At 38.2% G+C, this 15861-nt stretch overlaps 1 protein-coding gene across 1 annotated transcript; it reads right to left on the bottom strand.

Moving 5' to 3' along the window:
• frmd7 (FERM domain containing 7) lies at positions 1–11801 on the bottom strand (the record flags this gene model as incomplete). The annotated part of the gene is made up of 13 exons (XM_079394285.1): positions 1–933; positions 2817–2892; positions 2985–3053; positions 5632–5795; positions 5929–6024; positions 6115–6262; positions 7125–7239; positions 7323–7420; positions 7508–7586; positions 10284–10326; positions 10424–10528; positions 11000–11153; positions 11713–11801. 13 exons carry the CDS (start codon positions 11799–11801, stop codon positions 1–3), a joined length of 2169 nt encoding a protein of 722 aa, XP_079250411.1.
• Positions 11802–15861: the final 4060 nt, after the last annotated feature.

Here is a 15861-nt window from a genome sequence, read left to right as displayed (position 1 = left end):
TTATGACTTGTTTTTGGCTTTAACAGCTGTCGCAGATGATGTGCCTTCATTACTATACGAATGCTCCTCCTCCTCGTCCAGCTGCAAGCTTCCGGAGGAAATTCGCATGCGTGCCAGAGGCGTGGAGCGCACCAGTCTGCTGATCCCGGGACAGTAGAAGGAACACACCACGTCCGGATCCGAGTCGCTGTGGCTCAGTTCTGACCTGCTGTTGTCAGTCGGTCGCTCCGAATGCAGCGGTAGGTATGTGGGCCGCGTGAGGCCTTGCCGTCGAGACAGGTGGGGATAGTGACCCAGCGGGCGAAACTCTGTCGGCTGACACAACAGCTTGACGTCGGACTGGCTGTACGACCGACGAGGAAGTCCCGTTTGATAGCTGCAGTCGTCACTGAAGTGGCCTAACTCTTCCTGATCTCGGTCTCCAAAGCTGCCCGCCACGTAAAACCCAGGCGGCGCCCTGAGCACCGGAGGCCAACCTATCCCGGCGTATCGTACAAGCGGGGCGTACGAGGCTCCGGAGAAGCTGGAGGAGCGCATGGCGTCGTCCAGAAGGCAGAATGAGGGAGTCTGATTCGCCGTGTGGCTGCAGCAGGGCAGCAGGACCGGAGCACAGGAGTGATCCAGAGCAAGCGACGGACACACGGCCATCAGCGGATGCAGGCACAGGCAGGCCTGAGGCTGGTTTGGATAAAGCAGCACAAGCTGGCGTCTGTTCAAACGGCCGTGCTGTGGAGCGCAGCAGCTGCACCGGGCTCTCCGTTTGTCCCTGTGCTCCCGCTGTGCACCGGGCCCTGCATCCGCCTCAGAGCCGAAGGGCCGAAGAAAAGATGCCTGAGAATCCACCAGCTCAGAGGAGACGAGAACCTCCACAGCCGACTGACTGCGCATGCTGCTTCCCGCATGAGGAAAACCACACGACTGCTGCTCGTATGCCTGCAACACACACACACACACACGTTTGTTTCTGCGAGTTGTGGGGACTTTCCATAGACCTCTATTACTTTTATACTGACCAAACAATATTTTCTATCCCCTAACCCAACCCTTAACCTACCCCTTACAGAAAAACTGTTTGCATTGTTACACTTTCTTTTACTATTTTTAATCCTTTATGTCCCTCGTGGGGACCGAATGCCCCACAATGTCAAAAATTCCAGATTTTACTATCCTTGTGGGGACATTTGGTCCCCACAATGGAGCATAAACAAGTACACACACACACACACACACAGTCCAGTCAACGCAAACGACCTCTGTTATGGACCTTTCTCACATTTCCGGGTTTCTCAGCAGCGGAAGTCATCATAGTTGGGTAGGGTTGCCAGCTTTTCACAACAAAACTCGCCCAATTGCAACTCAAAATTAGCCCAATCGCATTTAGAGGGTGGTCCCCCAATAAAATCGCATTCCGGGTGTAAAATACATGTTTTTTGGTGGGGTTCCCGTTAAATGCGCACTCCAGGGGATAAATATGAGGTTATTGGGGTCGCTTCAAACCGCGGACATCGAAAACAACCCACGGCAACAGTGTTAAAGTAGCCCAATTCTGCGGGAAAACAGCAGACTTGGCAACACTGTAGTTGGGTAACCTTCAAGAGCAGTGAATGGGTGGGTACCACAAATATATTTTATGCATTCCCATTTGCTCAAAAAGCAAAAGAAAAACTCCACGATAGTTTTAATAACTTTCAAACAAAGGAAAAAATTGAGAGAGACTGATAAGGGCTGGCAAGAGAGATAACGATATCAAATTGACTGTCCCTCCCACAGACACTGCATTAGTAACGCCCTCGCAATATTATGATGCTTTAAGGGTTAAAACAAATAAACATAAATTTCTTATTTTAATTCACCTCCTCAACAACTGTTTTCCTTTCTTTAAACCAGTGTTTCTACTGTTTTTAAAAAAATTCAGAAGTGTGATTTCTATCTAGACTCAGGAAGTCGTATAAATTAATAAAATGGTAAAACTCCATGAGCATCTTTATAATAATTATACTTTTCTAGCTATTCAAAGCGTATAAATATTTTATCAGGTGGAAATTGTGATTTTAAAAATATTTTCAAAAATCCAAGTTTAATGCTTTAGTGTGCAGCTATGTAACTGCAAAAAACTATTTTCTTAGTATTTTTGTCTTTTCAAGTATAAATATCTATACATTCTTGAATCGAGAGGCATTTTCTTGAGAAGCAAAATAACTTAAGACTGTTTTCTGAAAAAAAACTATACAAATTTTGTTGCTCAAAACAAGAATAGTATCTGCCAGTGTGGTAAGAAAAATAATTCAAAGACAAAACAATTTTAAGAAAAACAATCAATCAATTTTTTTCAGAAAACAAGACTTAATATTACTTAATAATTAAGCCATTTTACTTCTCAAGTAAATGCATCTTGATTCAAGAATGATTAGATATTTGTACTGGAAAAGAAGACAAAATACTAAGTATACATTTTTTTTTTTCAGTGCACATTCAAGATCAGTTCATTTCTGAAATGAATTAAAAAGGATGAATGAATATCTGAGTCTCTGGGTGCTCTCCAGCAACTATATCAATGATAATAGTATCATTTATAATGTATAAGTGACTAATATAATAATATTTTCAAATAAAATAGTAAGAATGCACTGTGACTTCTTGTTGTAACATGCTATACATAATGCAACCAGTCTCAAAAACATTCATTTCTGAGAAGTAGATAATTTAGCATACTGAACGATCATCATTAAAAGCATGTCATTCATGCTAAGCTATTATAAAGTTAGCATGTCAGAAAGTATGTAACGTTTTCCAGCTTCAAAATATTCTGGCTGTACCTGCTTGGAAACGTCCGTCAGTAAGTCAGGCGAGGATCTGCACTGTCGTGAATTACAGTAATCTCTACCGTACTTCCTGAAGGGAACAGAACAGGTGCAGATATTTTAGATACAGGCATCTTTCACAGAAATATGAGCTGTTTTGAACTCTTTCTAGACATTTCTCACCTCTGGAAAGGTAAATTGTTCTTCTCCGATTTCTTCGCAAAGTCCAAAAGCTGCTTTTGAGTTCTTCCACTGTTGGTGGCAAATAATGGATGATTTTGAATTACATTTGCAGTCTTAAAATATATATATACTGATCAGTCTGACGGGGATCCATGGATAAAAGGAAAACCCTAGACAAGCAGCACTGATATTTCAAAGTAAATATCAAAAGGGCTGCTCATAGTTTGTCAGAGATGTAACATACTTTATGGGTCATTCCTGATATTCGGTGCCTTTTGGCTAAAATCATTCACAGGTTTTAAAATATCTTTCATGATAGGGAGCTCATCCATAGCTCGAGGCCCAAAAGGGCGGTCCGTGTAACTTGGGACCCACGGGCGAAACCCAATTTTGTCTGTGCCAGCTAGTGTTGGCCCTCCCTCACTTGAGTGATGCAACATTGTGCCAAAAGTCATTTGCTGTTTGAGTGGTTGCCACCGGGTGCCATGGGTGCGAGTGATCAGGAGCCCCTGCAGTTGCGTGCTCGGGAGAGTCAAGGGGGATGGCCCAACCATTGGGGTTCACCCGGGTGACCTCAGCTCACCACCAAGCCTAACAACACCTAAGATATAGCCATTCACTCAATATGAAACTTGAAGAGGACTAGAGAGCCTCTGCTTTAGCGTGCTTGGTCTGTCCAGCTATCTCTCTCATCACCTCCCTAGGCAGTACAACCCCGGAGAGCCCCGCTCTGCAGTCCTTGTCACAGCCCCTAGAGGTGCTAGTAAGCCCTTGATTTCCAACTATCCGTTTCTAGGTTTGAACTTTGATTTGTTTTATTAATTTCAGGTTCTGTTTGTTTTGGTTGTTTTTGTGGGCCTGGACCCTTCCAGAGAATCACTGCAGACGCACACACCGTGTGGCCCCATAGACCCCAACAAACTGGCCAGAGACAATACGACTGTCAACCTAAATACTGCAGAAGGCCACCACACTTGCCTGCCTGCAAAACATGAACTGTTATGCTTGAACTCTGCCCAATGTGACCACATGAAACTATGTGGTGGGGCTTTGTGGTTCAGGTTTGCTGTTCGGAATTGACAGCAACCTGACATGCTCTGACATATTCCGCCACATCTTGCTGTATGCCAGCCCCGTATGCCACTTGTTTTAGTGTCTCAGAAGTGTCTCTGGTACTGTGGTGTCCAGCACATGGTGTGTTGTGAGGATACATTAACCTGACCCCCTTTTGTCACTGTGGCACCACAAGCTTTGGCGCAGTGTGGTCATCAGGGACATATTATAGAATGTTGCTCAGCACACGCAGCATGTGTTTGATGTCATGCACATGGACTTAAACTTGAAAAATGGTGTGCATTTAAGTCTTTCTGCGAAGTAAAATACCTTCTGATGTTCGTTCATGGTTATTTCATGCTATAATAACTAGTAAAAAGGAAGAGATGATCGGTTCACATGAAGGTGATCGGTTCACCTTTTACCCAAGGATGTGAAGAAAAATGAAAAACAATACATGTTGTATTTATGAAAATGGGATACATGGGGAAATTGTGATATTTTGTGGCCTAAAATGCTGTAAAATGTGTCAAGCAATTTTTTTATTTAATATGCTTCAGTTCAAATGGTTTTATTTATGACTAAGAGGGCATTTACACGACGCTAAAAACTAATTTTTTGTGTGTTTTAGCATCATTTACTGTACATGACAACAGCATTTTTATGGGGAAAATTGTGAAAACGGATTTTAAAAGTGCAAATAACAAAGTTATTGTTTTCATGTAAAAGACAAAAACGTGAATTTGTGAAAACAGTGACGTCATGCACGTGCACATTGTGTTCAGTTTATAGGAATGTGTGCAGATGCGTAGTGTTTCCTTGCAAAATGGCATAATACAGCGTTATAGCCATTTTCGCAGTCAACTGTTTTGACAATGTTATTGTCTGTACTCATGTAAACGTACTCATAGACAGCTTAAAAATTCATATTGTTCAGAATTTTATATGTGCAGTATGTAATGTTAACAGCTAGCGGTTGAAATGGGAACTGCAGTCTATTATAAAATATTATAGAGTTGTTTCTCCCACTCCTCCTCCTCATCTGTGCTCACACAGGTTGCCAGATTGGAGACACGCAACAGGAAAAAGCGCAATTAACAATGGAAGGCAAAGAGATGGATGCCAAGGCTTTTTTTTTTTTATTTGGTAGAATCTGCAATCTGCACCCACTTTGTGAATTCCATGGTTGGAAAACGCTGAGTTTTCCACCAACTGGCAACCCAGAGTGTTGAAATAAAATTGGGTAAACTTGCAGTGGGTGGTCCAAAACAAAACCAGACTTTCTGACATGGAATGCACATTTCAAAGACCAAAGCATAGTTTATCAGAGAAACTTATATTTTCCTAAATATCTGCAGACATATGGTATTTTTATGCTTCAGTACAGCCATAAAATAACATACAGCACCTTTAAGGCAGTAAGATCATGATGTTTACTGGGGACACAAAAGGCACAGAATCCCAGCAATGACTCTTAACTGCTAGTATAATGTTGCGTACTCTTCTACACCAATTTCGTCATTTATTTTCACACTGTTTCTGAATTTTCCAGCGCAATATTCTGTAGTACTGTATTGTTTTAGACAGTATCTACCTGTATCTAAAGCAAGATCCTTTGCTGTAGAGGAGTGATTTTTGCTTGCCCTTCGGTTCCTCAGAAAGACGGAAGAAGGCATGGTATTCCACACACATCTTCCAGAAGGCCTTACAAACGTCTCGACTGGCCATGGCAAACTCTACAGTATCCTTACGAGATGCCTGAACAGACACAATGAGACAAAGCCATTTTTGTTTTTATTTGTTGCTCATATTACATAAACAAGGGCCATGGATATTTTTCTATTTTCCATTACGAAATGCCATTTTTTGGAGGATGAACAAAAATAATTACCGCAATCGTTGCATGAAGTTTTATCAAAAAGTGTTTTCTCTTGAAGCTGAGTTTACGAATATTGGCCCAGCTGAATGTGTTTATTTTAGTATTTCCCTAAAATAAAAACAGGAAAGATAGCAGTTTGTTGAATGTTAAAACTGCTAATGCTTGACCTGGCTTTATTATCAATGATACAGGCCATACCTGAAAAACCAGCACTCCAGAGTGAGTGACGGCCAGATTGATTCTCATGTTTTCTCCATCGCTGGCGGCGTGAGGCCGGATGCCGTACATGTCCAGCTTACGGGCCACTTCAAGCAGCTGACCATCCGCTTCGGATGGGGACTGACCTCTACATCATGGAGAAAACACACATCCGGGCGGTTTACTGATTCTCTCTGTTTTCACGATCACGATCCTTCATAAATCATCAAAAACATTATATCTTATTGCCAGTGTTGAAATCTGTTTTTGCTGCTAAATATTTTACAACTTTAGTTTAGGGACTGATTGTTACTATTAACTAGTTGCTTATTATCATGCAAATTACTAGCTTATTGACTGTTTATTAGTACTTATAAAACACATATTAGTTAATGGTAGTCGATACTGAGAATTGGCCCCCAAACCAAGGTATGACCAACATTTTTAGCAGAAACCATTCAAATTTTGGGATACGAAAAAATAATGCATTAACTTGATTAAAAGTGATTACATTTATAATATTACAAAATACTTTAAATAAATGCTGTCATTTTGAACTATTCGTCAGAAGAATCCTATTATATGCATATTTTGAAAAAACATATAACTTCATAAAAATAATTATGAATAGTTTTATATTTCTCCATTTTAATTAGATTGTCATTTGCAATGTTTCATTGGATTCTCATTTCTTTGTACGCAGTCTTGTACCTTTCTCTGTTAGTCTTCAATGATTTGTTTGTTTCAAATCAGTCTGTCATGTGCTTCAACTCATAGCTATTTGGTTTGATTCGTGACTTTAACAGGAAAAATGTATGGAAAAAAATATTTCCAGAACCAAATGTGCATTAAAACATGATAAACAACCAATTTCAGATGTAACAAGGAATATACAGCATTTTAACTTTGCTTTACAATGCATTATACATGTAGACCTCAAGTAAAATATGTGTGTATATGTCATTTGTAAATCGGCAAAGCACTATGACTGACTATTAATTGAACATTACCTGTGTCTCTTATGGAAACGCATGATCTTTTTGTGGAGGCACTCCTGGTTGGGAATGTACCTCTTGTTATCCAAATGCTGCTTGTCCGGCTCTTCTACATAGTCACCAATCTCTGCTGCAGAAACACGCAGACATTACTTCAGTCGTGCTGCAGAATCACTCACATCAAACACAAGCGACATGGGAATGTCTACATACCCTGCAGAAGATATGAAACCAGCAGAGCAGCGCTGTTATCGTTACACGTCAGACTGCCGTTAGACAGATCCTGCTTGATCTGCAGCGCAAACAGATACCTGTAGGAGACGGAGTCCAGAGATGTTCACTGTGCCGTTCTGTGCTGTTGTATTGTTTGATATAGTGTGTGATGGGCTGTGCTGCACCTGGTCAGTTCTTTCTGCAGTTGTCCGGGGTCTGGAGGGAAAAACTTCACTATGAAGCGGAAAGTCAGATCATTTCTTCCTGTTTTAAGTGGAGGAGAATATCGTTTATGAGTGTATTCCCAAGTAATCACCCTCAGGCCATCCAAGATGCATGAGTTTGTTTCTTCATCAGGTTTGTATAAATGTGTCTCTGCATCAGTGTCTCAGCAATGGATGCTCTGCAGTGAATGGGTGCCGTCAGAATGAGAGTCCAAACAGCTGATAAAAACATCACAATTATCCACACCACTCCAGTCCATCAGTTAACATCTTGAGAAGACAAAAGCTGCGTGTTTATAAGAAACAAATCCATCAATAAGATGTTTTTAACTAAGGATTCATTCACACCAGGAACGTCTGATGTTCACTTGCTTTGGTCTGGACCAAATACAATATTGATTTGTTTGTTTTTTTGGTGTGGTTCCTTTTTGCAAGTGAACCAGAAATTATAAAAACAAAACACGTATGCTAAGGTCATCCATTAATTGGGCATACGTTCTCAAGCAGGGAAAAGCAGGAAGTGCAAAAACAGGCTATTTTGTGCAGTTTTTATTCTTGTACTGATTTGGTGTTATCAGATACTAATGCAATATGAAGAATCTTATGAGAATCATATGAGACAAGTCATCTATTCACTGAGTAGGATTTTGCGAAGATGTGCTGCAAGAAGGTTACGGCGGAGAGAGCAGTACGCAGAAGACGGATTAGGTATAAAGTTTTCATTCATAGAGAGGGGTAGGGGTGATAAATACCAAAATACCATTTACACGTGTTTTTAAGCATTGCATGGCTAGCAAATGTAGCAAACACAACACTTTTCCATAATGCAACTCTGATTTCGTGAGTCTGTTAACTCAAAAACTCAATAAAGGCACAGTGCTTTCTGCAATTGGGTCGGATATATTTTTTTCTTACAAACACAGCTTTTGTCTTCTCAAGATGTTAACTGATGGACTGGAGTGGTGTGGATTATTGTGATGTTTTTATCAGTTGTTTGGACTCTCATTCTGACGGCACCCATTCACTGCAGAGCATCCATTGCTGAGACAGAGATGCAATGCTACATTTCTCCAAATCTATATCAATCTATCTATCTATCTATATGTATATACACACACACATACTGTATGTATGCATATACAGTGTATGCATGTAGAAATCATTTCTAATTAGCACTGCAACATTTTATAAAAAAAGTAAAAAAAAAGAATTGTCTATTTTGATTTCATGGTGATTTTAACATAAGAAGGATCTAATAATTTGCAAGATCAAATTAGATTTGCATAAGTGTGAATCCGACAGAAATGATCCATGCAAAGGTTTCTTGTACATATAAATGACAGCAACAGTTACTCACAATCAGAGTATGTGAACGGAGCGGAGCGGTGTGATTTTCAATGGAGCGAGGAGCGGATTTTGTAAAAGTCGGAGCGTCGTGGTTTTCACTCGATGCAAGAGCACTCCATCACGAGTACAATTCATGCCAACGACCCGTAATATAACTGCATATTTAGCAAGAATTCACATGTTAAACATATTTAGCTAGCTAGATAGAAAGGGATCACTCAAATAAGAAAGAATGTGAACAGGGGCGTAGTAGATTACGCGGGAGACGTGTAATATCACGTAAATTGGTCCCCCGCACTTATTTGGGCAAATGTGTTTGCATAAATGTTTTCAAGAGCCGGTGTGAATAAATATAGATTTAAATTCAAAGAGACAGGAGAGTCTGTTGCATGACCTGATGTTTTATTCGGACCCAGAATAAGGCGAGAGGAACATCACGGAGCACTAAACGCTCATTACATGTGTTTCATTCATACTCGAAGCCGGAGGATGCTCTCCACAGAAAGGTGTACCATGAAATTCCTAATGGATGAAAACAGCTGTTTTCACAGAAAAATAAAGTATATGACCAATGCAGTGCTAATTGACATAGCATTCTGCCTCATGGGACAAAAAAAGTGTTTGTAGTATATAAACAAATCATTATTATTGGTTATTGTCCAGCAGTGTATCTGATTTCTAAGCCAATTAAAAGCTAGAAATAAGAGAAAAATTAAAGTTGCCTATACACTACCAGTCAAAAGATTTTTAGTGTTTTTTAAATAAGTCTCTTCTGCTCAGAAAGCCTGGATTTATTTGATCCAAAGTAGGCCTACAGCAAAACAGTACAATTTTGAAATATTTGCACTATTTAAAATAACTGTTTTCTATTTGAATATATTTTAAAATGTAAATTACTGCAGTCACACGAGCTTTCAGAAATCATTCTAATATTCAGATTTGCTACTAAAAAAAATAATAATTATTATGATGATGTTGAAAACAGCTGAGTATAAAGTTTTTTCCAGGTTTCTTTGATGAATAGAAAGTTCAGAAGAACAGCATTTATCTGAAATAGAAATCTTTTGTAATATTATAAATGTCTTTAGCATCACTTTTGATCACGTTAAACCATCCTTGCTAAATAAAAGTATTCATTTCTATCATTTCTTTTCCAAAATAAATAAAAATAATAATAATACTGACTCCACACTTTTGAATGGTATAGTGTATAAAGTTAAAAAAGCTTTTTATTTCAGATAAATGCTGATCTTTGGATCTTTATATATATATGTATAATGACATATAATTAATAAATTAACATAAATATACAATTGGCAAAACATTATTGGAAACAACTATTACACTATACTTGGAGTATGATTTACCATTTCAATATTTACAGACTTACTTTTAATCTGTTTTGCAAGAGGCTTAAGCAGTTCCAACCAAACCTACGAAAAAATGAACACAAATTACTTCAGCTCAAAGAAATATTAACAGCGTCATCTATAATACCTCGTCTCATTAAGAAATACATATTTAACTTACATAACTGCCACAATGATGTCGAAATTCAAGCCCAAAGTATTCCCTTTCCACAAGTTTTAGGTGTCCACATACTGCGCTGAACAAATCCTTCCCCAGCACCCTTTGCTATAAAAGAACAAGTGCTTTTATATCGAATGAATAACACAGCAGCCACTTCTGAACTCGATAATGCTGGTATTATAAACTCATCCGTGCTATCAGCCAATGTTAAATGAGAATTTAGGAAAATAAAAGCTTTCTGCTTTTATTTTTATAGCATATAGAGTGGCAAGGCCTTTTGTTCAGACACAGAAAAACTGGGATGCTGACATATATTTTCTCTTGCAAACCCTTAAGCCAAACTGTCCTGGTATTCTAGACCACTCAACAGAAAGACACACACACACACACACTTGCATGACTTATTGTCCAACGTCCCACTCAAAAAATGCAATGCATGCCCCTCAGCATATATGGCATAAAATAAGAAGCAATAATGGAGTTATCCTGCATGCTTTTTGAACATGTGAAGAAAATGACTTTAAAGCTGTCTTTAAATCACTCTCAGATGTGGTGGTGCAAGCAGAATTATCTCACCTCCATTTCAAAAACATGCTCGCTATCATCCAGAAAGACGACTGGAAGAGCAAACAAACTGTCTTTCTGCAGCTTTCGTGTGGGTTCAGGTTTGAAGAGCTCAGGCTGCTTTCTTCTGCAGCTCATACTCATGTCATCCTTATGAAGCGACAGCCTAAAAATCAGCGCACTATTTCACATTCAGAACAATCAGTAAAACACATTTACAAGTTGGCTTTATTTTCAAGACATAAACCTGATGATGCTTTCATTAATAAATCAGTAATAAACATTTCATAAAAATTAGCTGCATAATACTACATGCATATATAATGTTAGTTATTACAATCATATGCTATTAAACAGATTTTTTTCCAATACATTTTATACATCTATAAATGAAATATCAGAACTTTGAACCTGATGTCACACTGTTGTGAAATTTAATAAATCAAGGTTTTATTGTACTATGAAACAACAGATGTTTGGCACCTTTATATAGACATCAAACGATACATTTAAAACTTGATGTGCAAGCTTTTGACGTGAAAGTCAGATATTTGGTATCACTGACTAAATGCATGCTCAGTCTTTAATATGCACATTTTTTTTCAAAAGCAGTATATGTGTACTTACGTTTTTCTGATGCCATGTTATGATTTTATGCCTACGGTCCTCTCTCATATCAAATAAAGGATGTCAGCTACAGCAGAATCACTTCCTTCAACCAATACAGATCCGCCTGAGTCCAGTCCAGCACAGATAAAGCTTCCAGCACAGATACAGACCACGTCTTCTCTCCTCCTCCTTCAGTTTCATCCATATAGCAGGTTTTTACAACCAGTTAAGGCACCCTGTGCTTTTCTTTGACAGAAAAAGTTTGAAAGTGGGACCAATAATGATTATTTTTATTTACTGTCTATTCTCTTTATTATTAGTGTTAGGCTATGTTTTATTTTTATTACTTTAACTTGCATGCATGCCTGCAGTATACTTTATTTGCACTGAAAGCTCCTCCTGTCACCATTAATAATTGGTAGCCCATTTCTGATTATAGTTTTGACACAGACCATAGAGATTAAAGAAGCGGGTTAAATAACAATTAACACTGATAATAAAACGGTGTTGCCAAGTCCGCTGTTTTCCCGCGGAACTGAGCTACTGCAACACTGTTGCCGCGGGTGTGTCCTTTAAAACTGGGAGGGTTTTGTTGTGAAAACCTGGCAACCCTGATCTTTATTCTGATTACAGATGACATGATCCCACAACAATAAAAATTGTAGTTAGTAGGTTACTCGTTTTAAGTAATTTATGATGACTTTTTCGATTACTTTTTACTTATTTTAAAATTACCATTAAATGTAGCCTACCACATATATATATATATAAAATAAAAAAGCATTACAGATCCATTTCATTTTCATTTAACCTTTATGTAACCAGGCAAGTTCATTAAGAACAAGTTCTTATTTACAATAACAGCCTGTCAGGAGAATTAATATCTCCTGAGACATACAAACATATATCACAATACATAATAAAAAAAAAAAAAAAAGGTTTCAAATCTCAGTTAAAACATTTACAGGTGGAGGTCAAAGCACTCACTAGTAATTTTTTAAATGCACACACTGGAATATTTGTCTCTAATTTCAATAACTTTTGTAGCATATTCCAATCATTAGGGGCAACAAATTCAAAAGCAGAACGACCATAAGTAGTTTTCTTTCTAGGAATAGCCAAGGAAATATAATTCGATGATCTAGTTGTATATGTATTAAAATGAGGTTTCAACAACTTTTGAAGATATTCAGGTAATAAACCCAGCAAGACTTTGTAAATAAAAAATATACCAGTGAGTTTCCCTCCAATTTAAAAGGGAGTATAATTCACAATGATGCGTTCTGTTAGGTCCATTAGTAATCAATCTATATGCTGCATGATACAACACATCTAGTTTCTCCAGAACGCCTTTACGTGCATTTCTATATATCACATCACCGTAATCGAACAAGGGCATAATAGTAGTTTCAACAAGATGTTTCTTGGCTGATGTGGTAAACACAGATCTATTTTGAAACAAAAAACTAAGTCTAGATTTAACTTTCTTCTGGAGATTAGTTATGTGGGTAGTAAATGAAAATAGATCTATCAAGCCAGATTCCAAGATATTTATATGAAGATACTACCTCAATTATTGCCCCATCCGGAGTTATGTCTTTATTTTTTTGTTGTTTTTTCCCAAACCACATTACTTTTGTTTTTGTGCTATTTAAAACTAGATTCAAGTTATTAAAAGCCTCTTGAATTTTATTAAAACTATCTTGTGCTTGTTTTAAAACTTCATATGATCCCACAACATAAAGAATAGTATCATCCGCATATAGATGAATATAGGTTTTCTGACCACAGATAATTTGAGAAATATTATTAATGTAGATTGAGAACAGGGTTGATGCTAACACAGAGCCCTGAGGGATCCCTTTATTAATAGTTAATGGTACGGATAATTGTTGGTCAGTCTTTACATATTGGGATCTGTTAAATAAATAGTTAGAAAACCAAGATAGAGTTGAATTAGACACACCAATACTACGTAATCTGGATAATGAAATAGAATGATCAACTGTATCGAAAGCTTTAGCAAGGTCAATAAAAATAGCTGCACAAAGTTGATGTGTTTCTAATGCATTATACAGTGGTGTGAAAAAGTGTTGGCCCCCTTCCTGATTTTTTTGCATGTTTGTCACACTTTAATGTTTTAGATCAAACTAATTTCAATATTAATCAAAGATAAATAACACAACATGCAGTTTTTGAATGAAGTTTTTTTTTTATTATGAAGGGAAAACAAAATCCAAACTCACATGGCCCTGTGTGAAAAAGTGCTTGCCCCCTAAACCTAATAACTGGTTGGGCCACCCTTAGCAGCAACAACTGCAATCAAGCGTTTGTGATAACATGCAATGAGTCGGTTACAGCGCTGTGGAGGAGTTTTGGCCCACTCGTCTTGGCAGAATTGTTGTAGTTCAGCCACATTGGAGGGTTTTCGAGCATGAACCGCCTTTTTAAGGTCATGCCACAGCATCTCAATAGGATTCAGGTCAGGACTTTGACTAGGCCACTCCAAAGTCTTCATTTTGTTTTTCTTCAGCCATTCAGAGGTGGATTTGCTGGTGTGTTTTGGATCATTGTCCTGCTGCAGAACCCAAGTTCGCTTCAGCTTGAGGTCTTGAACAGATGGCCGGACATTGTCCTTCGGGATTTTTTGGTAGACAGCTGAAGTCATGTTTCCATTTATCACAGCAAGTCTTCCAGGTCCTGAAGCAGCAAAACAGCCCCAGACCATCACACTACCACCACCATATTTTACTGTTGATATGATGTTCTTCTTCTGAAATGCTGTGTTACTTTTACGCCAGATGTAATGGGACACACACCTTCCAAAAATGTAAACTTTTGTCTCGTCAGTCCACAGAGTATTTTCCCAAAAGTCTTGGGGATCATCAAGATGTTTTCTGGCAAAACTGAGACGAGTCTTTATGTTCTTTTTGCTCAGCAGTGGTTTTCGTCTTGGGACTCTGCCATGCAGGCCATTTTTGCCCCGTCTCTTTCTTATGGTGGAGTCATGAACACTGACCTTAACTGAGGCAAGTGAGGCCTGCAGTTCTTTAGATGTTGTTGTGGGGTCTTTTGTGACCTCTTGGATGAGTCATTGCTGTGCTCTTGGGGTAATTTTGGTCGGCCGGCCACTCCTGGGAAGGTTCACCACGGTTCCATGTTTTCTCCATTTGTGGATAACGGCTCTCACTGTAGTTCGCTGGAGTCCCAAAGCTTTAGAAATGGCTTTATAACCTTTTCCAGACTGATAGATCTCAATTACTTTCTTTCTCATTTGTTCCTGACTTTCTTTGGATCTCAACATGATGTGTAGCTTTTGAGGATCTTTTGGTCTACTTCACTTTGTCAGGCAGGTGCTATTTAAGTGATTTCTTGATTGTGAACAGGTGTGGCAGTAATCAGGCCTGGGTGTGGCTAGAGAAACTGAACTCAGGTGTGATAAACCACAGTTACGTTTTAACACTTTTTCACACAGGGCCATGTGGGTTTGGATTTAGTTTTCCCTTCATTAAAAAAAACCCTTAATTCAAAAACTGCATGTTGTGTTTACGTGTGTTATCTTTGATTAATATTTAAATTTGTTTGATGATCTGAAACATTAAAGTGTGACAGAAAATAAAAAATCGCTCTCAAATGAGCAGAAGTCTTTGCATTTGTCCAGTAGGTCTCTAAACACTAAAATAGACAAAACTGGAATCTGTGGACCGAGCTTTCATTAAATAAACTAAATAAACAAATAAATGTAATCTTTACATAATAAACAAAATATTGCCTTTTAATAGGCCTACTCAGTTGTCAATACTCAGTGAAGGAAAGACAGAACACAATATTTATAGGATGAACAGGCCTTAAAGGAAGCCTTGAAAATACAATTAAATATTAACAGAATACACTTTTTCATGTTCACTCACACAGACTGTTTATTTTATTTTTTTATATTTTACTGTAATTCCTACAGCACTAACCTTATTGTTAAAATAATAATAGAAAGACCACATACCCCTCATATTTTATATAATGGCCTTCTAATATTCGCGTCTAAAAGCTAATTACAATTACTACACCTTAACATTACCCCTTAAAGACACAATTTAGCATTTTCATAGCTGAACTCATTAGTCTCTGTATATTCTAACCCTAATTAGGGTTAGAATTCTCGGGTTAGGAAAATAAGTCATCATGGTGTAATTAATTATTATAATGAATCTAAAAGAACCCGTATGTGCAACCCACTAACACAGTTCAGTACTTGAGTGACTAAGGTG

This window comes from Barbus barbus (assembly GCF_936440315.1).
Source record: "Barbus barbus genome assembly, chromosome: 36".
Classification (NCBI taxonomy): Eukaryota; Metazoa; Chordata; class Actinopteri; order Cypriniformes; family Cyprinidae; genus Barbus; species Barbus barbus.
Note: the sequence above shows the minus strand (reverse complement) of the source record. Positions and strands in the feature narration are given on the sequence as shown.